At 40.4% G+C, this 22,468-nt stretch overlaps 1 protein-coding gene across 2 annotated transcripts; it reads left to right on the top strand.

Annotated features, from left to right (window-relative positions):
- The first annotated feature begins 8,929 nt into the window (after positions 1 to 8,929).
- acta1.S (actin, alpha 1, skeletal muscle S homeolog) lies at positions 8,930 to 16,810 on the top strand. Of its 2 annotated transcripts, none has more exons than NM_001091751.1 (7): positions 8,930 to 8,984; positions 13,267 to 13,407; positions 13,879 to 14,203; positions 14,674 to 14,835; positions 15,634 to 15,825; positions 15,912 to 16,093; positions 16,411 to 16,810. In NM_001091751.1, exons 2-7 carry the CDS (start codon positions 13,279 to 13,281, stop codon positions 16,552 to 16,554), a joined length of 1,134 nt encoding a protein of 377 aa, NP_001085220.1. In that variant the 5' UTR covers positions 8,930 to 8,984; positions 13,267 to 13,278; the 3' UTR covers positions 16,555 to 16,810. The 2 variants fall into 2 exon arrangements, with proteins under 2 accessions (NP_001085220.1, XP_041419926.1); XM_041563992.1 differs by lacking the exon at positions 8,930 to 8,984 and adding an exon at positions 10,233 to 10,420.
- The last annotated feature ends 5,658 nt before the right edge of the window (positions 16,811 to 22,468 follow it).

Here is a 22,468-nt window from a genome sequence, read left to right as displayed (position 1 = left end):
CGTGCTAGTAAATATATATGCGCATTCATGTTTAACTATAACTCCCATAATCAATATAAATTTAAACATAAATATAAATACAAAAAGTTCACTGTTCAATTACCCGATACATGAATTGAAATCCATCCTATTTAGAAACGAACAGCCACTTAATAAATCCGTTAAAATTCATTACATATGAGAAAATAGAAATAAATTAAATTAAGCAAGATAATATATTGATACAATAGAACGTTGTGTCACGTATAGAGTATTTCATAATTAATATACAATGTAACATTATTCCTGTGTGAAATTTTTTTTGTTATGTGACATACAGTGTAATTATATTAAGAGTAGTGTTTAAGAATTGTGAAAGTGTTGCTAAAATACATATACTATTACATATCGAAATTTTAAAATAAATTCAGCTGATGAAGTATTCTCTCACATCTCTTTATTGCATATATCCTTATGGTAAATCCCATTCACTTATTTCCCTTAAATCCATATGCCTCATTTTACCCTGTGGATAATACAATAACCCCCCAACACATGATTAAACACCTTAGGGGCCCTTAACAACAATTTCCAAATGCTAACAAACCCCAAGAACAAACCCCTAACAGGCTTACATCCCACAGGTAGCATAGTGCAAGCAGAGAATGGCACACCCAAGCAGCACTGGGCAAGCAGAGATTGGCACACCCAAGCAGAGAATGGCACACACAAGCAGCACCGAGTAAGCAGAGAATGGCACACACAAGCAGCACTGAGTAAGCAGAGAATGGCACACACAAGCAGCACTGGGCAGAACAGAGCAAGGCAGAACAGAGCAGGAGACAGGGAAACCTATAATTCTAATATGTACTACATACAATGACACAGTGCTGGTGCCCCATTATCATTTTGAATAAGGTGTGAACAGGCTAACAATGTGGGCAGTTTCAGTCTGGGTCTCAGGTGTGAACAGTACAGGCCTTTAGGGTTGTGAACTATAGAGATGTTACAAGTGTGAACAATACAGGGGGATCACAGGTGTGAACAATACAGGGGATTAGTTTGAAATTGAGGTTTAAACAATGCAGGGGCCAGTTAATCTCTGTAGTGATACCTTTTAAAATTTACATATGTTAAGAAGACACAGCATGTGGGGGCCACCAAAGGGGGGGTTCGCGGGCCGCCAGTTGGACAGCCCTGCTCTAGAGGAACGGCGCCACTTTCTAGAAGGTGCACCACATCCCATTACTATTCTCATGGACCATAAAAACCTAGAATAAATCCAGGCTCTAAAAAGACTTATCCTAGTTTGTTGCAAGTTTGTTGGGCACTCTTTTTCTCCCAATTTAACTTTGTCATAACTTATCACCTGGCTCTAGGAATATGAAATCAGACGCTCTTTCTATAAGTTTTCCCCCCGAGGATCATCACTGTGAGGATAATGATCCTATTTTCCTCCTACTAAAATTATTGCTTCTTTGTTACCACATTTTGCTTCCCAAATCCAGTTAGCCCAGTCAGCAACACCTCCTGACACCCCTATTGGAATGTTTTTTATTCCTCCTGAACTTCGGCACTCTGTTGTACAACAGATGCACAGTTCCGAGTTCTGAGTTAAAAAGACGTTGGATCTATTAAATTGTCTGGTGGCCTTCAATGAGGAAGGGTGTAAAGGACTTTGTTGCTTCCTTCTCTGTCTTTGCCTCTTCCAAACGCAGCCATTCTCTCCCTTGTGGGTTATTGCAGCTGCTTCCTATTCCTTCCTGGCCATGGACTTAATTAGCTTTATTAGTTAGCTACCACCTTCCAAAGGCAGCACAGTTATATGAGTGGTAATAAACCGCTTCAGTAAAATGGCACATTTTATTCCCCTGCAGAAGCTTCTGTCTCAGCCCTTCATTTCTCATTTATTTCGGCTTCATGGATTTCCGGCAGAGATTGTATCTGACAGAGGCTCCTAATTTATTTCCAAGTTCTGACCTTCCATATTGCAAGTCCCTTGGCATTTCTCTACAATTTTTTTCGGCTTATCAGCCCCAATCGAATGGAGGCACCGAACGGGTAAATCAAGCTGTCAAACAATTTCTGAGATGTCATATTTCTCTTTGCCAGGACAACTGGTCTGACGTTTTTGCTCATAACAATGCCACCGATGCCTCAGGAAGATCACCTTCCTTGTGTGTTTTTGGTCAACACACTCAAGCCTTTCCCCAGGACTTCCTCCTTTCAGATGTTCCTGCAGCCAATGATCATATAGGACACATGTCTACAATTTGAAGTGCCACTAAATCAAGTTTGGAGAATAATTTACTAGCTCAAAAGAACTAAACTGATAGGAAGCACAGAACTTCTCCTCAGTACTCAGTTAGGTACAAAGTCTGGTTATCTACCAAGAATATCCGTCTCAAGATCCCTTCTCCCAAGTTGGGCCCTAAGTTCATTGGTCCTTTCCCTATTCTGGACATCATTAACCCAATGGCTTTTCAACTTCCTCCTGAAATGCGCATCCCTAATGTCTTTCATGCCTATATTTTTTAACTGTTTCTCCCTCAGACAACACCCTCCTACTCCTGTCATTGTGGATGGCCAGCAAGAATAGGATCTGGTCCTGAGGAGTGTTATTGGGTGAAGGACTCTGATGTGCATGTTCCTCGGTCACCTGGTCATGGAGAAGGGGGTACTGTCAGGAGCGCTTGATGGCGCTCCCATCCAATTCAGTGCCGCAGCAGCACCCATGACCGTCACATTGTGGTTGTGACGCCGATTTGCAGACACGTGACATCATCATGTTGCGTCTGCCAGAAAATTCTAAATAAATAGACACCGAAGACCTGGGTTCAATGACTGAGTATAGATCTTTACTTGTAAAGTTCCTGGGTGTGTCTAAATATCTTCCTTAGTTGATTAGTCGGTTCCTGACTCTCTGCTTGTTCCTGACTTCGATCCTTTGCCGCCTGCCTCGACTTTTCTGCCTAGATGCGACTACGAGCTTCTTAATCCCTTTGGTACTGGGTATTGGACTTCTCCGCTTACAGCTTCCTCCTTGGTCTGGACTTCACCAGATTACAGCACTGGGCCCTGACAATTGGTTAGATAACCTATATCATTCAGTATAGAAATAACATATGGGAAGTTATTTCTTTTTACAATGTTGTCTAGTTAAAAATTTTTTTTACAAAGTTGTCTTGTTGCCATCAGTCCTTGCTGTACTGTCAGCACTATCTTTCCCACAACAGCATGTTGGCATTACTCGACTACTATCTATAACACTTAGCAACTGTTTGCTCAACTCCTGTTGATAATTACTTATGTTGTCTAAAATAGGATTTTGTTCTCCAACAAAGAAATATGCTATTCCTTGACCTTTAAGTGTAACTCATGCATTGTAAAGCCTTCTGAAAACAGGAGGTATTTACATGCCTCATGCTTTACACATAGCACTGCCTTCATACCCAAAATGAGATTTTAACTCTCACATAAGGCATTATGGACAGTGCTATGTGTGTAACATGAGGCATGTAAATACCTTCTGTTTTCAGAAGGCTTTACGCTGCATGTCTTGCATTGTGAAATGTTTTTTGGCTTCTTTTAGCCCGTCTCACTCCAAGCCATGTTCCAAAATTTTGCACTGATGACATCTAACAAAATCGAAACAGGCTGTCTGCAAGTTTATATATGTGGCTCTGAATTAGTGATGGGCGAATCTGACTCATTTTGCTTTGCTGAAAATTTGCGAAACGGCAAAAACTCACCGAAATGCATTGAACAATAAGGCTATATCTCTGCTATCTTGAATTGTGAAGGACTTTTTGACTCCTTTTAGCCCAGTTTTTTTAACCAGATTGGATTCTCTGCTCTGTTTTAATATAACATTGTCAGCACTTGACTTGCCCTGAAGTGCCCCCTTCCATTCTATTTTTATTGATTTTATTAGGTTGCCTAGCATTAGCTATCCCAAAACATAATAGAAGTGAAGAAAGCAGGAAAGAAAAAGACTGAAGAAGGAAAAAAAAGTAAAAGCAGATTGATCAGCAAATATTAGCATGAATAAAAACATTTGCTCATGATTTGTACCTATATTTTTTCCTTGAGGGTCCTTATTACTTCTTTGTTTCTTTTCTTGCAATGCTGCATAGTTAAGGGATATACACCAACACATTGTCAGCTATTTCCTTACAATATTTACTTTTCAGGGCAGTAGCAATGTTTGCTGAATATTTTCCAATTAATTTGTCAAAGAATGGCACTAGTTTTATAATAAATTACTTATTTTCAAATTCTGCAATTTTCAGATTTCTCAGTCTATTCTGATTATCTTTTTTTCTTTGCTTTTTTGGATGCGGGGGAGCATCGGGGGAGAATTTGTTCTCTTTCTGTTTCACTTTCTTCCTAAGTAGAAAGTCTTTGTCTGTAAGTTCAATATCAGAGAACTCTTCTAGGCTATCATGAAAAATGTAGTGAGGCCTCTCTTCCTCAATGTCATTGTAAGACAATTCAATAGGTGAATTTGCAGAACGTACACTTGTTTCACCTGATTTCTTTCTTTTTCTTGAACCTCTCTTCTCACATATCTACTTTTCTCTGAGCTCTCTATAATGTTCATACTTTTTTTTTTCTTTCAGTGTCCGTAATCCTTCTTCCATGTTTGCTGCTTTGCTCCAAATCTCTGAAATAAAAGTTGTTGTCCCTGCTGCTTCTAAGTCTCACTTTGTTGTGTTCTGGCCTCTGCTATTTCCTACTCTTTTATTTCCTTTTTTGCACTTTGTTAGTGCTCTGAAAACACTAGAGACTGAGCTCATGCCTCCTAATTCTGTCATCTCTATCATGCCCAATCTTCCCATGCCTGCCTTATTGGCAATGCATTGTCATAATTTCATACCGCCACTGTCCCCCGAATAAGAACTGCCTCTCCTCTCTGGTCTTTGTGCAGCAAGGGAAGGCCATGTTTCCATTTGTGGTAGTGATTGCGCACCTGGTATATCTGCATCCTCCATCTTGTGATTCAGAGCAGAAATGGCAGAAGTCATGTGATCTGTGACATGTAACAGTTACCTGGGTAATACCATGTAATAATATCATGTGCTACAAAATAACAAGTAACAATAGCGAATGGTTTAAAATAAATGAAAGAATATTGCATGCTATAAATTACTGAGCACAGCTCACTGAAAAATAACAGAAAAAATTGCTTAAGTCAGTCAAGTTACATAGTTAAATAGTTAAATTGGGTTGAAAAAAGACAAAGTCCATCAAGTTCAACCCCTCCAAATGAAAACCCAGCCCCATACACACCCCTCCCTACTTTTAATTAAATTCTATATACCCATACCTATACTAACTATAGAGCTTAGTATCACAATAGCCTTTGATATTATGTCTGTCCAAAAAATCATCCAAGTCCCTCTTATAGTCATTAACTGAATCAGCATCACAACATCACCCGGCAGTGCATTCCACAACCTCACTGTCCTGACTGTGAAGAACCCCCTACGTTGCTTCAAATGAAAGTTCTTTTCTTCTAGTCTAAAGGGGAGGCCTCTGGTACGGTGATCCACTTTATGGGTAAAAAGGTCCCCTGCTATTTGTCTATAATGTCCTCTAATGTACTTGTAAAGTCTAATCATGTCCCCTCGCAAGCGCCTTTTTTCCAGAGAAAACAACCCCAACCTTGACAGTCTCCCCTCATAATTTAACTCTTCCCTCCCTCTAACCAATTTAGTTGCACTCGGTCTCTGCACTCTCTCCAGCTCATTTATATCCCTCTTACGGACTGGAGTCCAAAACTGCCCCCATACTCCAGATGAGGCCTCACCAGGGACCTATAAAGAGACATAATTATGTTTTCATCCCTTGAGTTAACGCCTTTTTTTTATGCAAGACAGAACTTTATTTGCTTTAGTAGCCACAGAATGACACTGCCCAGAATTAGACAACTTGTTATCTACAAAAACCCCAAGATCCTTCTCATTTAAGGAAACTCCCAACACACTGCCATTTAGTGTATAACTTGCATTTATATTATTTTTGCCAAAGTGCATAATCTGCATTTATCAACATTGAACCTCATTTTCCAGTTTGCTGCAGAGTTTTGGACACAAAGAAAAAAAAGCAGCAGAGCAGGGGAACAAATTACTAGAAGTGAATGAGAAGTTGTTGATGCTTTTCTGTGACCGGTGTGGGATCAATACTAGTCAGTTTTATATGCTGCCCTCGTGCAATTACTCCCGCACGTATAACACCCATGAACTGACCTTAACCCAAGTGCAACTCACAACTAATAAGATGAAGAAAATAAAGCTACGAAGCTCTGAGCTTATAATTCCTTCCCACAGGCCCATTCCCTCTGATTAATTCAAATATTCTTTACTCTCCTGCCCACGCACAGCCCCAACTCTGATCCCATGAACTTAATAAGAAAAAAACAATATGAAAAAATAAATAATGAAGGCCAATTGAAAAGTTGCTTAGAATCGGCCATTCTATAAAATACTAAAAGTTAACTTAAAGGTGAACAACCTCTTTAATATAGTGGCCCCAGTGAACTTGACATAGATTTTAATTCCAGTTGGATACTGATTTTAATGAAATATTATTATTATTATTATTATTATTATTATTTTATTAATAAAGAATGAATTTAGCAGGAGAAAAGAACATTTCACATTACCAGGTTTTAATAGTTTAAGAGAAGGGTTAACTTCATGAGTGGGGATAAAAGAGATTGTGATGTCAGATCTACTTTCTTCTCCTTAGAGAATTCCCAGACTGGAACCAAACACAGGACTCCAGCACTCCAAGGCAGTGCTACCAACTAAGCTAGCATGTTGTCCACATAAACCTTTGTTTTCTAAACTAATAGAGGGCTAACTAATTTTAAAAAAATTGCCCCAGCCAGCACTAGGACACCTGCACAGGGAGGGAACGTCCAGATTGAGCAGCCATGTTGAGGCACACACGTACGCATAATGAGGGAATGCCGCAACTTGCTCATTGTGCTAATGCGAGGGACATTCAAAGTTCATTATGCACATGTGCTCTGCACAACATGGCCACTTGCATTGTGAGCTTCTTCCCAGTATGAGTGTCCTAGCACTGGCAGGGTCAATTTAAAAAAACAAACAAACTACTGTTACCCCTAACTAGGGTTGCCACCTTTTCCGGAACAAAATTCCGGCCTTCCTATATATTTATCATTTTCCCTATTAATGACATTGGGATCAACCATCAAAAATACCGACCAGGTGGCAACCCTACCCCCAACCCGAAGTGTGGGCTCTATTAGCCTGCACCTTTGGTGGGGGGAAATATTTTAGGGCAACAGGTGCCCTTTAAGGAATACGTAAGTGACATCTTTGCAAGGGGATCAGGACATGCTGCTGGCACTGTGTGACGAAATGACAGACTTAAGTGGCCCGTAGAGAAAGTAAAAAAAAGTGTGACTAAACTGATAAAAGTTATAGAAGATTTCATTTGTGAAGAAAGGCTAGGCAAGTTAGGGCTGTTTACATTGGATAACAGGAACCAAACAAAATAGTCTTTCATGTTGCTTTCACCAGTAGCTCCTTCCAGCAGACACAAGAGCATCCACTGACATTAGAAGGAAAAAGGTTTTAATTTAAGGTGCAAAACGTTGACAGTGTGTCACAGTGAGAGGTGTAAAGTTGTGGAATTATTTCTCTAAATGTGGTAAAAAAAAATTGTACAATATTTGGTCCGTATGTGGCGGGAAACAAGGCGACTAATATTGGCAAAAGACTTTGATACCGGTCAGCTCTTCGATAAAGCCAAGCTGAAAATTTTGGGTGCAAATAATGGCCAGGGTTTATTGCCCCCCGCCAGCACTAGGACACCTGATCCCAATGTTATTAATAGGGAAAAAAGATAAATATATAGGAAGCAGTGTCGGACTGGCCCACCGGGATACCAGGAAAACTCCCGGTGGGCCAAGGTGTCAGTGGGCCCTCATGCTGCTAAACTTTTGGCCTATTTCATGGTCTTTCCCTATTCTATGAGAACAAAGAGGCTAAATAGATGAAATAATAGTATGTAAAGAAAACAAACTAGCAGAATAGAGGTTAATTGAGGAGATAAAGAATATTAGTACTGAGAGTGTGCCCCTGGTCTAAGGTTTTATGGTGGGCCCCTGGTCTAAGGATTTTGGGTGGGCCCCTGGTTTCCCAGTCTGACACTGATAGGAAGGCCGGTATTTTTTTCAGAAAAGGTGGCAACCCTAGTCCCATGGGATCCCCTACACTTCCATGGTTCCCTTGGCAGCCGTAGGGTCTGCTTCCTATCTATGTAGTTATGCCCCTGGCAGGTTTGGACAAAAAGGTGTAAATGTATCAAGCCAGAATTGCTTTGCTTCAGCCTCATCCTTTGTTGCTTTCATCCAGCCTGCTATTTCTCTCTCTGGCTCTGCAGGTTCTGAAGTGATTTACTGGATTTAGTGGATCTGTACTACAGAATCAGTGGCTGTCACTGTGTAAGAGTCTCAGGCTGTGTAGTTACAGTATTTGTATTAGCAATTATTTGATTGAACTTTTCAAAGTTGGCCCAGAGGTCTGTGATAACAGTTGTTCCTCCTAAATCTTGGTCATGCAACAGTTTTACCAGTATAGACGGATTAATGTCATATGCAAAGTATTTTAAGAGTTCTCCCTATGTAGCCCCAACTCTGTCTTCCGTGGGCTCGGTATTATCAACTCGCGAAATAGATCTCCACTGTCAGTCAGTCCTTTTACGGCCCCAGCCTCTTTCACCTGGTGCCCAGTTAGACTGGCCATGTATGGGCACCCTGTGGCCTGTGAGTTTGTCCAAGGGGGGCAAGGTCGATGCCCAAGAGCCTAATATGGTGAGAGAATGGGAGAGATAACGGAGGGAAAGGACGGCGGAGAGGGTAGGCTGATTATATATAAATTAGCGTTCAACAGGAAATCAGCCCGAGCGAGCTGGTTGATCGGCTAGAGAGCATTCCCTGCACTGCCTGAAGAAAAGCGGAGCCCGAGGTGAGATCAATTAAACGAGCAGGTCCTGATATTTCTTTATATTCACATATTTCTCCGGGTTTCAGAGAGGAGCAGTGGCAACTTTAACACTGCACACGTAATAGGACTCTAAAGTGGCCCGAGCTAAACGTTGCTAAAATCCAGAGTCGCTAGTACCACAAGATGGAGACACACTCACAACAATAGCGTTTCATGTCGGCAACAATGCAAAACGTAACAATGTTAGAAGGATGGGCGTGACATAGAAATAGCAAATGACAAAGGAACATAGCGAAGATATTCAAGTATTGTAGTGTAATACAGATAGAACTTTGGCCATTTAGTAGTTTGTGAAGCATTTTGTTCAAGGATATAGCCTGATTTGTTGAAAGTGGTAATGTTATTAATAGGGAAAAAAGATAAATATATAGAAAGGTATTTTTTTTTCAGAAAAGGTGGCAACCCTAGTCCCATGGGACCCCCTATACTTCCAGGGCTCCCTTGGCAGCCGTAGGGTCTGCTTCGCAAATGAGGCGAGTTGAGGCTGTCGCCTCAGGCGGCAGCATCCCCACTAGGTACCAGGGGGCAGTATAAATTCTGCTCCTGGTACTTTAAGAGCGAATTTCCAGGGGAGGGGGGGCAGCAGCAACTGCTGCAGCCTCAGGCGGCGGAGGGGCCAGGATCGCCCCTGGGTAAGACTCCTGTTGTTTTTATTGCCAAATACTTCTTACTTCTTCCTTGTCATTGCTCTCCATTGCTTCTCCCCTGGAGGCCCCTCCTACTAATAATACTTTTTTTTTTTTTTTTTAAAGGGTAGTCTGGTATGAAATTCAACAAATGTTGTAGATTAATATCAGTATATTACCAGTGTGAAACATGATCTGTTGGTAATTAGTGCAGGGGTGTTGTGGGAGGGCTGGAGGGAAGGTGGCTTTTTAATGTAAAAAGTCAGACCAAACTAGAATCCACGATATGATCGGATTAGGGACAAACATGAAAAATCTAGCAAAAATCTGAATCGTATGATTTCTTCTATATTTTTTCCCAAAACGATCGATCACCTCGGATTTTCCAGCTAATTCCAGCACAGACCACAGAAACTTCCAAATAGGATAGGGACCTCTCCCATTGACTTATATACAACCTTGGTAGGTCTGAGATGCCTGATTTTTGGTTTCTGACTTTTTCCATCCTCGGGGTATAAAAAATCTCGAAAAATGTGAGTTTTATTTTTCCACTAAATTAAAAAAACTCTGTTTTTTCTCGAGATTTTGGCATTTGGACTTTAATAAACAAACCCCTTGGAGATAAGAGGGCATTGTTTTTAAAACAGTGAGAAAAGAAAATGCAAGAGGAGCTGACACTTTTTTACTGAGTGGATGTTGGCAGTGGGAGAAGAGCAGGCACCCTCACAGTGAAGTGATTATTTTACAGAGGAGAAGAGGCAGTGAAAAAAGGTTTGACAATATTTCACATAGAGTGAAGTGACATTTTTTTTTAGAAAGATTGCTGTGTGAGGAGAATTGTTTTAAAGAGGTTTGAGTCATAGTGGGGAGTCAAAATATAGAAGAATTCCCAGCACATCTGTTTTAGGATTCAAAAAAAAACTTCAGTCAGGAAAGCTTTAACAAACAAATGTTTATTAAAGATTATAGATGCGTCAGTTCATCAGAATGTGTTTGACTGGTTTGAGCAGTTGATTGCCTTTCTGGTTTGTGGAGTGGTAGTGTTCAGTTCTTCACTTGTCAGAATTCTTGCGGATGTGAATTTCTCAGGCAGTATAAATCATTCAGTCATTTTCCAAATTATTTTGAAACTTCATCCCCTCAATTTGTAGCGGACTGTTTATAACAGTATGTTTATACTGTTTATAACAGTATATCAGATCAATTAAATATTGAGCTTTATGTATTTTATATGTAATTCACCTTAAAATTATGATGTAGACAGTAGTTTTCTAACACAATCTGGCATTATATTGCTAATCATTATGCATTCAAAATGTTTGTCATATCATCAATTTAAAACCAGATTAATATAAAATCCATAATTTACCCATACCCATGCTACCATTACAAACCGTATATTATTTTTATCCCTGCCTTTCCTATATGAAGGGTGCCTCTAGATTCATAACAAGCTGCATTTTTCTCCCACATGGCATAACATGGTCGAAACCAAAGCAAGAATTTCACTAAAGCTCACCAAAATAATATTGAATAATTCAGTGAGACATAAAAAAATAGCACAACATGTAGGCGCTTGTCAACTTTTGGCACTAAGTTCATACCAATATCAATATATCTTTTGTATATCTGTATGGTTTCAAGTGCATGTTTAGTTAGTGTATTCATTTGTAAACCCTAAGTACTATTAACCTAGTATTTAGAAGGGGTTTGTATACTCAGTGCTGAGTCTTACAGGCAAGACACATCAGGGACCTAAGAAGGGAAAGCAGGAAAAGATCTGGAATTACTGAAACAGGGCAGGGTGGACAAAGAATAGGACAGATTGGAGCAGGATGCAAAAGTACAATGTTAATGAAAGGCTAGGATGCTGGACAAAGTAGAACTTTCAAGCAAGGCAACAGCAAGGAATAGCGAGAGCTAGTGACAGGCCTCAGTGTTCAGGCTACAATGATTAGGTCAGATATGGTGAAAGATAAAGGATTAAATAGGAATAACTTATTGCTGTCTGGTTGGCCCTAAATAGACAATGAGGGTTTAAATATAAACTGGGAAGGCATATTAGCTCACATTCACAAGGAACCTTTTGGCTACTTTCCTGGTCCAGAGACAGGATCATACTTGGGTGCCGGCCAAGTAGAGGGCAGGGCCACTCTTTCAGCTGCTTGGGTTGTCCTTGAGGCTGCCCATGGTTGCAATGTGGGCAAAGCCACTTTAGTGGGTGCTCAGGTTTCAAGCAGGACTTTAGGTAGTGTCACCCTCGTAGCTTTTGTAGGTGGAGGGACCACCATTATCAGGCAAGACATTAGCCTGGAGGTGTTTTACCTGCAAGGAAACAGGACATGGCAGGAGCACCTCTCCTTGGGACACAGAGCACCTCAGAAGCAGGATGCTAAAAAGATATAGGCTGCAGAGAAGGCCAAAGATCAGGTGCAGACTGGAGGGCAGGCAAAAGAGCAAACTGGAGCTGGCAGCATTTAGCAGAACAGGCTGTATTAAAGGGTCAAGTATGCCACATGCCTGGTAAAAACTAAACTTGGTATTTGTTATTAACAGGTAAGAAATATAACAGAGATACGTTTAGTATAATGATGACTAAACTAACCACATGGTTTTCATAATTTTACAAATTACCATATTTATATTAAAAGATACAAAGATAAAAATTAAAAAAACTCTCCTAAGTTGTTGAAGAACAACTTTTGATGTATGTTTAAGTTTTTCTTCATTTAGAGGAAATTTTCTAGAAAAAATCAAAATGCAATCTGACAATAAATGGAACATACTTAATTGCTTGTTCTCAACAGCTGCCAGCTGTTGAACTATTCATCACTATTGCCATTATCATTACTGATCTTTAAGGACATTTAAGGTAGGACTACACAGGCGTTTTCTGTGCGATCTGACGCGCTGCGCAAAAACACAGGAGTCAAGTCAGATGCGACGGAAGTAAGGTAAGATATACAAATGTCGGATGGTGTTGCATCGTTGATCCGACACGGCACGGCTGTCGGATGCAGACAATGTGCGATGCGTCTGCATCCGACAGTCGTGTCGCATTGGATCAATGCTGCAACACTATCTGACATTTGTATATCTTTCCTTACTTCCGTCGCATCCGATTTGATGCCTGCGTTTTTGCGCTGCACGTTGGATCGCACAGGAAACGCCTGTGTAGTCCTATCCTTAGACTGCCAGAACATTACATATTTTAGATTTATTTATTTTTTACTTTGAGTGCAAAATATTTTTATCTCATTCCTATTAATTACATTATAGTTTACATTTATTCAGAGATCTGTGCACATAATAAACTTACATTTCTGATAATGTAAATAGTATGTGGCATTTTTCAGCTTTTTATAACTAAAAAACAAAGGGACATAATAACAATAATTCCCCAATTTCTTCATATCATAGTAAAAGCAATCAAACACTACAGTTGCACGTGTGCTTATGTGAAATTTAAACGCAAACCAGTGTTTTCAGGCGATAGCCGTATTATTCCCATAACAGAAAGGTGCAACAATTGTTGTTGTACTTCCAAATCATAGAAAAAATAAAATGAAGTGTTCAGGTTAAGAGTGGAACACAATTAATTATTTAATAATTTTCAGAAAGCTACCATCATGTGTGATGATGAAGAGACTACCGCACTTGTGTGTGATAATGGCTCCGGACTTGTAAAAGCTGGGTTCGCTGGAGATGATGCTCCAAGAGCAGTGTTTCCATCTATTGTTGGACGCCCCCGCCACCAGGTATGTTATGAAACACAGTTACCTAGTAAAAATGGCTGGAAAAAGACATATTTAACTCTTGCTCAAAATAAATTCTAGCTTATAAAAAAGGAAGGAAAAATCCTTAAACCCGATTCGAAAATTCTGTTCTGATTACATAATTTTAATCAGGCTAGTGCCTGGATCAGGAATGCACTAATAACGAGATCTAGACTGCCAAATCAAATCTCCTGTGCATCCCTGGTACTTCAGAACAAATGCAGCTGGGTGGAATGCCGCCCATAAAATCCTGCTGCCCTAAACCCAGGCCTTTGTGGCCTTCCCACAAATCTGGGCCTGATTATTTCCTTAAAATGCACCAATTTATAAGGTTGATTTACACTTGTTTTTGTATGTGTGTTTGTGTGTATGTATAAGATTAATGGTGCTGGGTATTATTGTTGCTGTGAAAGCACTGATCCTATGTATGGTACTCTTCTCTTTCTTCATTAGGGTGTCATGGTTGGTATGGGTCAAAAGGACTCATATGTAGGTGATGAAGCACAGAGCAAGAGAGGTATCCTTACACTGAAGTATCCAATTGAACATGGTATTATCACTAACTGGGATGATATGGAGAAGATTTGGCATCACACCTTCTACAATGAACTGCGTGTAGCCCCTGAAGAGCATCCTACTCTGCTTACTGAGGCTCCACTGAACCCTAAAGCTAACCGTGAAAAGATGACCCAAATAATGTTTGAGACCTTCAACGTCCCAGCTATGTATGTTGCAATCCAGGCAGTGCTTTCTCTTTACGCCTCTGGCCGTACAACTGGTGAGGAGCATGTTGTGTTATTAATTGCCATTTTCTTTAAATGCTAATAGATTCTTAACACAAGTAAGAATGTAAGGTTTGGCAAGAAATTTATTTTTTAACAGTTGCCTCAAGACATAAATGTTAATCTGATTAAATACATTTTAACTTAAATCATTAATAATTTTAGTAAATGGTTTTCACTAGGTTTTGGCAAAACTGTTAATTGCCATTTTCTTTAAATGCTAATAGATTCTTAACACAAGTAAGAATGTAAGTAGTGTTCTGACTATTATGTTAGACATCCAGTCACTCCACCCTTTATACATTGCATTTTTGGCTAACTATATTAGAAACATTTTTTATTTTGCACAGCTTATCTATTTATCCAGTTTTTTTAAAAAAAAAATTGAACTGTTACTTTAATAGTTTTAGGTTGTCAAATACATTATTTGTTTACAATGATGATTATTTCTCCTTCATTTCTTCAGGTATTGTGCTCGACTCTGGGGATGGTGTGACACACAATGTACCAATTTATGAAGGTTATGCCTTACCTCATGCCATCATGCGCCTTGATTTGGCTGGTCGTGATCTTACTGACTATTTAATGAAAATATTGACAGAGCGTGGCTACTCTTTTGTCACCACTGGTAATATAATAATATATGTTGTGATAGTAGAAACAGTTACTTGCGTTCTTGGTTAGTTCTTATTGCTTACTACTTAACCACGTTTATTTTTGGGATCTAAATCTTGTAAATATTCTAGAGTTGTAACTATTGCTTGATGAGAAAGGGGAGCTCTGGGCACAGTCAAGTGTAAGAGATGTAGGTGCAAGATTTGAACTGTTAATACCTGCAGTTTTTCACAAGAAAAAAACAGTTCATTTATAAATGTTAACATAAATTGTAAAGAAGGCAGCAATATGAAATTCTTGATACAATACTATAATACTTATGTTATGCTACTTTCATGATAGATCTACTTGATGATTATGTCCATCATCTTCTATCAGAAATTAAAATACAAAGCAATCTGATGAACTGGCACTTTTATCAGCTTTTTGATTTGTCAATTCGTTAAAACGTTCCTGGCTTTTTGTGAAGAAAACTTTGATAAATCCAAAAACAGATAAAACTGCTGAGAAACCTTTTGGATTGTTCATTTTAGTTTTTCTTAAAACAGAAAAAAAATGTGGTTTGTGCATGTCTGTTCATACTTATTTCCTTAAGGGGTTATTTCAAGAAGGGGTTGAATGGCGTTTTAGCAGGAAAATACAGGGTTACTGAAAATAAAGAGTTTATCCAAAGACTGGTCCAAGTGCCCTCTTGGGAGTCAAGAAGGATTCCCCCAATAAATTGGTATCAACTAGTAAGTTAGGCAGGTTTCATTAAGACCAACAAATAATAATGTTTTTAATTTATTAAAAAAGATATCTTAATTTCCAGCTGAACGAGAAATTGTCCGAGACATCAAGGAAAAGCTCTGTTATGTGGCTCTGGACTTTGAGAATGAAATGGCCACTGCTGCTTCCTCATCTTCTCTAGAAAAGAGCTATGAACTGCCTGACGGTCAAGTCATTACCATTGGAAATGAACGTTTCCGTTGCCCAGAGACCCTCTTCCAACCATCATTTATTGGTGAGTGTATATTTCTATATCTTAGCAAGCTATAGCAAATTAATTATTTGAGGTATGTTTAATATCTTTCTGTTGTTATATTCCAGGTATGGAATCTGCTGGTATTCATGAAACAACATACAACAGTATCATGAAGTGCGATATTGATATTAGAAAGGATCTCTATGCTAATAATGTTATGTCTGGAGGTACCACCATGTACCCTGGTATTGCTGACCGTATGCAGAAGGAGATTACTGCCCTGGCTCCCAGCACAATGAAAATCAAGGTACATTACAGCCGAAACTTAAAATACAAACTATCATGTACACAGCTATACATTTGAAAGAAGTTAAAATGAAAAATTATATCATATAACATTTGCAGCATACATGGATACGAAGACATCATTGATTTTCAGATTGTTTTTTTTTTGCTCATGTCCAGGTTCAATAAAGTTGGTTACATCCTGCAATTAAATATTTTAGTTTTGAGCACAAATATATATTTACCAATTTTGAACTCGTTAGAATCTGTTCTTTCCAATAGAAAAACCATGCTCAATGCATTTCTGTGCTAATGAACTCTGTGTTTTTTTTAAATCAGATCATTGCTCCTCCTGAGCGTAAATATTCTGTCTGGATTGGTGGATCCATTCTGGCTTCTCTTTCAACTTTCCAACAGATGTGGATTACAAAACAAGAATATGATGAAGCTGGTCCCTCTATTGTCCATCGTAAATGCTTCTAAACTAGTTGTGTTGATCTTTGCACTAATAACCAGATCTATGTCAATATTCTTCAGTATCGGATGTTAAAATATCAGGCAGCAATGTAATTTCATCTGTAACACATTCTGTCATCGTTGCCTTATAGTCAGTATCACTCAACAAATATAAAAAGTGTACATAACCTGTAATTTATTTCAAGATGTTTTATAACTGAAGCACTGATCTAACAGAAGCATCATGGACATTTCAAACAATAATAAAGATATTATGCCAGTCCCCACTTGAGTCTTCCATATTTTTTTATTTGTGTTTGTACTTTAAAAATACAATGTGTCAACAAAGATTCTAAACTTCAGGAAAATATTTTTTTTTCCCAAGTATAATTTAATAAAAACCAGATGTTCTGCCAAACAGAGCCTCATGTAGGCTGCCAGTCCACACAGGGTGTACCAAATGGGCAATCACAGCCCTTATTTCGCATCACCAGGAAAACTTTTCATGGTTGAGTTGTTAACTAACTCTTCAATGTGGCTCATAGGTAAAAGAGGTTGGGACTCCAGTGTTAGAGTATTGGAGATCAAACTGCACTGCATATTCTAGATGGGGCATTAACAATTACGCTCTCTTCCCACCAACCTTTTAATACACATAAAACCTTACTGGCCCTTGATACTGGCATTGCTTTCTACAGCTAAGATTATTATCAACAAGTGTATAAGTGGTATTGCAAATATTTAAATCCTTGGTGCAATGCCCATCAGTACACCATTAAGAACCCTACACTAAGTAGAGAATGTGACATTGACATACCTCTGTACACTATGAGCCAGTTTCCTATCCATGTACAAATAAAACTACCAAGACCAATGGACTGTAATTTATAAAGCAGTCGTTCATGTGGCACTGTATCAAATTATTTTACATAATCGAAATAGATCACACTGGCCATCACCCCACTGTCTGAGTACTTAACAATTTAATCATAAAAAGCAAGTGAAAATGTCACGGCATATAGCCATGCTGATTATACTGTATATGCCATTCTTAAGAACATAACCATGAATATGATCCATTAACTTATCCACCACAAACTTACTGGCCTATTTTTGCCAGGTTGAAATAGTAACTACCTTTTTAAATAATTGAATCACATCAGCTTTGTTCCAATGGGTCAGTGTATTCCAACGGACTCTAGTGCCTTCTTTAAATTTTCGCTCAACTCTGAATAAATATGAAAATAAAAGTTAAAAATGTTAAGTATTATGTAAGAAGGGAAACGTGCAAGCGCACTAAGGAAGTGCAAGTACTCATTCAGTAAACCACTTCTTTACTTGGTCTAGCTGTTGTCTACACCACACGGTGTCAGGGTGCATAGGGCTGCCCTGTCCTTACTGCATATCATAGGAAATATTTTTTTTTTTTTTTTACAACCTGCATACCCTGCCATCAGAATGAAGTGGAAGCTAGGGGGCCACCTGTGCGTGCCTCCACCTGCTCCTCATGAATGCAGTGATGCTGAATGAAGACAGTATTGTATTCACCCGGGAAGTCTCAGGTCTCTGCACTCAAAGACATGCAGCAAGGAAATCAGGAGAAATCCGTTTGCAAACAAATTGGAGCCATCACATTGCACACTGCCTTGGAGCTTTAAATTGACCTCTACTATGTGTCAGCCATTGATTCGATTGAGCTGAGCTATCTAAACTCATACAGAGTGGATCTAGACTCATCTTGTACACACTGATAGAGAGAGAGAGAGAGAGAGAGAGAGAGCGAGAGAGCGAGCGAGAGAGAGAGAGCGCGAGAGAGCGAGCGAGAGAGAGAGAGAGCGAGAGAGAGACACACAGCTGGCACAACATTCCCTCATAACTGCCCATCACCTGTATGATGAGAAACACCTGAACAAACAAGGAGTGAGCCTTCTAGCAAAAGAAATAAAGGATATTGTTCTGAACAGACCTCCCAGGCCTGGCACAAACCATATCAACCCCAACACAGAACCAACAACTATAGTAAGCAGACCTCAAACCTCATCAATGACAACCCAAAACAGAAACATTACCTATCCAAAAGGGGGATCACAAAGATGGCATGAGTATAGAAAACCACCTCCCCAAAACTGGACACAGAGGATCCCTCATGCTAGCAACATGGAGGAGATAAGACACCTCCTCAGCACATTATGCAACAAACTTATGTGATTAAAGTTTAAAATAACAAACCTACACCAATAACCAGTTAGAATCTGATTTGACGCATGAAATTGAGCTCATTACAAGGTATACATGGATATATAATGAATTCACTCATAATTAGTAGCTGGAACATCCAGGGTCTGAATGCTTCAGCCTTTGGATCAAAAGTAAATGATCCAGACTTTAAAGGATCAGTAACATCAAAAAAATTTTAAAAAAAAAATCGTTAGTACACATCAAAAAAAAAACACCACCACAAATTATAATTTAAAATCACAAAGCCTTTATTAAGAAATAACTTACCGAAACTGCACTTCCTGTCCTGTACAGAAACGGCGAAAGGGCGACCATCCATGCTGCTGGGCTCGATTTCTCCTCCCTGGCTACTCTGCTGACAGCGTGTGAAGGAGCAAGATGGATGCCTCATGTCTGCGATGCGATGAAGTGACTGCTCGAGCCCCCTCCTCCTCCTGCACTATAGATGAGAAGCGCCCACCTGGACACTGGAGGAAGCGGTGGTAGTGGAGGCGGTGGAGGGAGCTGTAAATCAATGTTGGCAGCGGCAGCCGCTACTCATCATCAGTCACTGGCCAGGCCCCTCCTCCTCCACCGCTCCCTGCCCTGGTCGCTCCTGCTCCGTTCCCTGCCAAGAGGTGTGCTAGTGCTGCAAGTATAGCACGTACTGAGTTGTGGGAAGCTTCCCCCCTCCCCATAGCATTTGTTTGAAACTGTCCAGCGCAGTGTATGTGGCAATGAGACGAGGCGACGCAGTTTATACTGTGCCACAAAGCTGCCAGTGTATAGCGCTAGTGCTTCCGCTCTTCTTCTTCTTCTTCCGCTCAAACTTGCAGAGTTTCCTGCTTGGGCAGCAGCTGAAAATACACTAGCGCTATACACTGGCAGCTTTGTGGCACAGTATAAACTGCGTCGCCTCGTCTCATTGCCGCATGCAAATGCTTTGGGGAGGGGGGAAGCTTCCCACAAAATTTTTTTTGATGTTACTGGTCCTTTAAACAGAGACTGTATGGCATTGATATACAGATCCTCCTGGAAACATGGGCACGGGCAGAGGATGAATCCTTGGTACCCATTGGCTACAGGGAGTTTTTGGTTCCTGCCCAGAAGAATAAAACCACCAAACAGGGCCGCTGTTCAGGAGGGGTATTAGTCTGGTACAAGGAGGAGCTGCAAGAACATATTAGAGCAATAAAGAGAGGAGTCAGTCATATCTGGATAAAAATAAGCAGCACATTATTAACCTCTCAGACAGACATATACCTATGTGCAGCATACATCCCCCCACCGGAGTCCCCGTATTTCTGCCCAGATAATTATGTGATCCTAGAAAGGGAGGTCTCACACTTCCAGTCCCTGGGCCGAGTGATCATATATGGAGACCTCAATGCCAGAACAGGCATAGAGAAAGACTACCTGACTCCTGAGGGGAATACCTACATACTGGGTTCTGCACAATGCTGCCAGGAATCAGTACCGACCGAAAGAAACAGTTATGACAGCACAGTAAACAAAATGGGGAGAAAACTGTTAAACCTGTGCAGAAGCCTTGGACTTTCTATTCTTAATGGCCGCACCAAAGGAGACTCACTAGGGCGATATACACTAAACTCCCATATAGGTAGCAGTGTGGTCACCACACTGTGGTGGACTATGCTATTACAGATATGGACCCTGCAAACATTAGTGCCTTCACTGTGACTCCAGAAACCCACCTGTCAGACCATAATCAAATACTTCTATATATTAGATCCAGCAAAAAACCACCTGCACAACCCCACCAGTACAGCCTCTACAACCTTCCCTCTCCCTTTAAATGGACCCAACACTCTGCCATGAAGTACAGGGAGGTCACCAAAAGATCTGATGTCAAACAACTGCTTGAAAGCTTCCAAAACAAACCATACAAGAGAACCCCACAAGGGGTGAACAAAGCAGCAAAGGAGCTCAACAAAATACTACACTTCGTAGCGGAACTATCTCAGCTTAGAAGGACCAGCTGCATGAAACAAGCCAATAAAAACCCCAATAAATGGTTTGACAGGGAGTGCAAGGCAATAAGGAACTGCCTAAGGAAAACCTCTAACCAAAAACATAGAGACCCAGACAACCCAGAGCTGAAGGCAGCCCATCACAACATACAATACCAATACAAACAGATCCTTAGAAAGAAAAAGCAAAATCACATCTCAAACAATCTCCAACAATTGGAGGATGCCCTGCAAGAAAACTCATTCTGGAACATCTGGAAAAACATGGCGACCCGACCCAACAAAAATTCCCTCCATATACAAAATGGCAACATCTGGCTAAATTATTTCAAAGATCTGTACAAAGAAATTCCCCCAGTTGAGCAAACCCTGGAACAAAAGCAGATAAAGACAAAGCTTCAAACAAAACTCTTTAACCTTGTCCTTAGTGTTGGCCACTTCCCTCAGATATGGAACCAGGGCCTCATAACACCCATCTACAAAAGTGGGGAGCGGTATGACCCAGCCAATTACAGAGGGATCTGTGTGGGCAGCACAATGGGCAAACTGTTCAACAGTATCCTAAATAGGTGAATCCTCACATTCCTAACCCAGCATCATGTCCTCAGCCAGAGCCAAGCAGGGTTCATGCCAAACCATCGCACCACTGATCACATCTACACTCTGCACAGCCTCATCAGGGACCACGTCCACAATATAAAACATGGAAAAATATTTGCCTGTTTTGTAGACTTTAAAAAGGCTTTTGACTCAGTATGGCACCCAGGTCTATTCCTGAGACTTCTGGAGAGTGGCATAGGAGGGAAGACATATGATGTCATAAAGAGCTCATATACTGAGAACCAATGCAACGTGAAGATTAACAGGAAGAGAAGCAAGTGGTTCCGACAAGACCGTGGAGTCAGACAGGGCTGCAGCCTGAGTCCAACTCTATTTAACATCTACATCAATGAACTGGCAGCAGCATTAGATTCCTCCTCAGCACCAGGATTGAAATTACATGACAGGGAGGTGAAGTTTCTGCTGTATGCTGATGATCTCCTTCTCCTCTCACCAACAGAGAGTGGCCTGCAAGCCAGCCTGGCAGTACTGGAGAAGTACAGCACAACATGGGCATTGCCCATTAACCCAAACAAAACGAAGGTCATGGTTTTCCAAAAGAAGAATAAACAACACAAAAATCCCTCCTTCACACTAAACAACTGCACACTGAATGGCACTGACAGCTATACCTACCTTGGCCTAGAAATCAGCCAATCAGAAAGCTTTAAACCAGCACTAGCTGCCCTAAAAGACAAGGCTTGCAGGACCTTCTATGCCATCAGAAGACACCTGTACCACCTTAAACCACCAGTGAGAGTCTGGCTTAGAATCTTCGACAGTGTCATCGCTCCAATCCTCCTCTATGGAAGCGAAGTGTGGGGTCCTGTCACTTACCCAGACCAATCCAAATGGGATTCTAGCCCAACAGAAATATTTCACCTGGAATTCTGTAAGCACCTTCTCCAGGTCCACAGGAGCACCTCAAACTCTGCCTGTCGGGCTGAGCTGGGCAGATTTCCCCTAATGTTTGCCATACAGAAGAGGGCGCTCTCATACTGGGCACATATACAGAACAGCAGCCCCATGAGCTACCACCATAAAGCCTGGCTGAATAACCAGACCCAGGGCAAACCATGCGCCCTGAAACAACTGATCAGCACCCTACCCACCCAAGACTCCCACCAACTGAC

The sequence above is a fragment of the Xenopus laevis genome, chromosome 5S (genome assembly GCF_017654675.1).
Source record: "Xenopus laevis strain J_2021 chromosome 5S, Xenopus_laevis_v10.1, whole genome shotgun sequence".
In the NCBI taxonomy this organism is placed as follows: Eukaryota; Metazoa; Chordata; class Amphibia; order Anura; family Pipidae; genus Xenopus; species Xenopus laevis.
The sequence above is the reverse complement of the archived record's forward strand: the minus strand, read 5'-3'. Positions and strand labels throughout refer to the sequence as shown.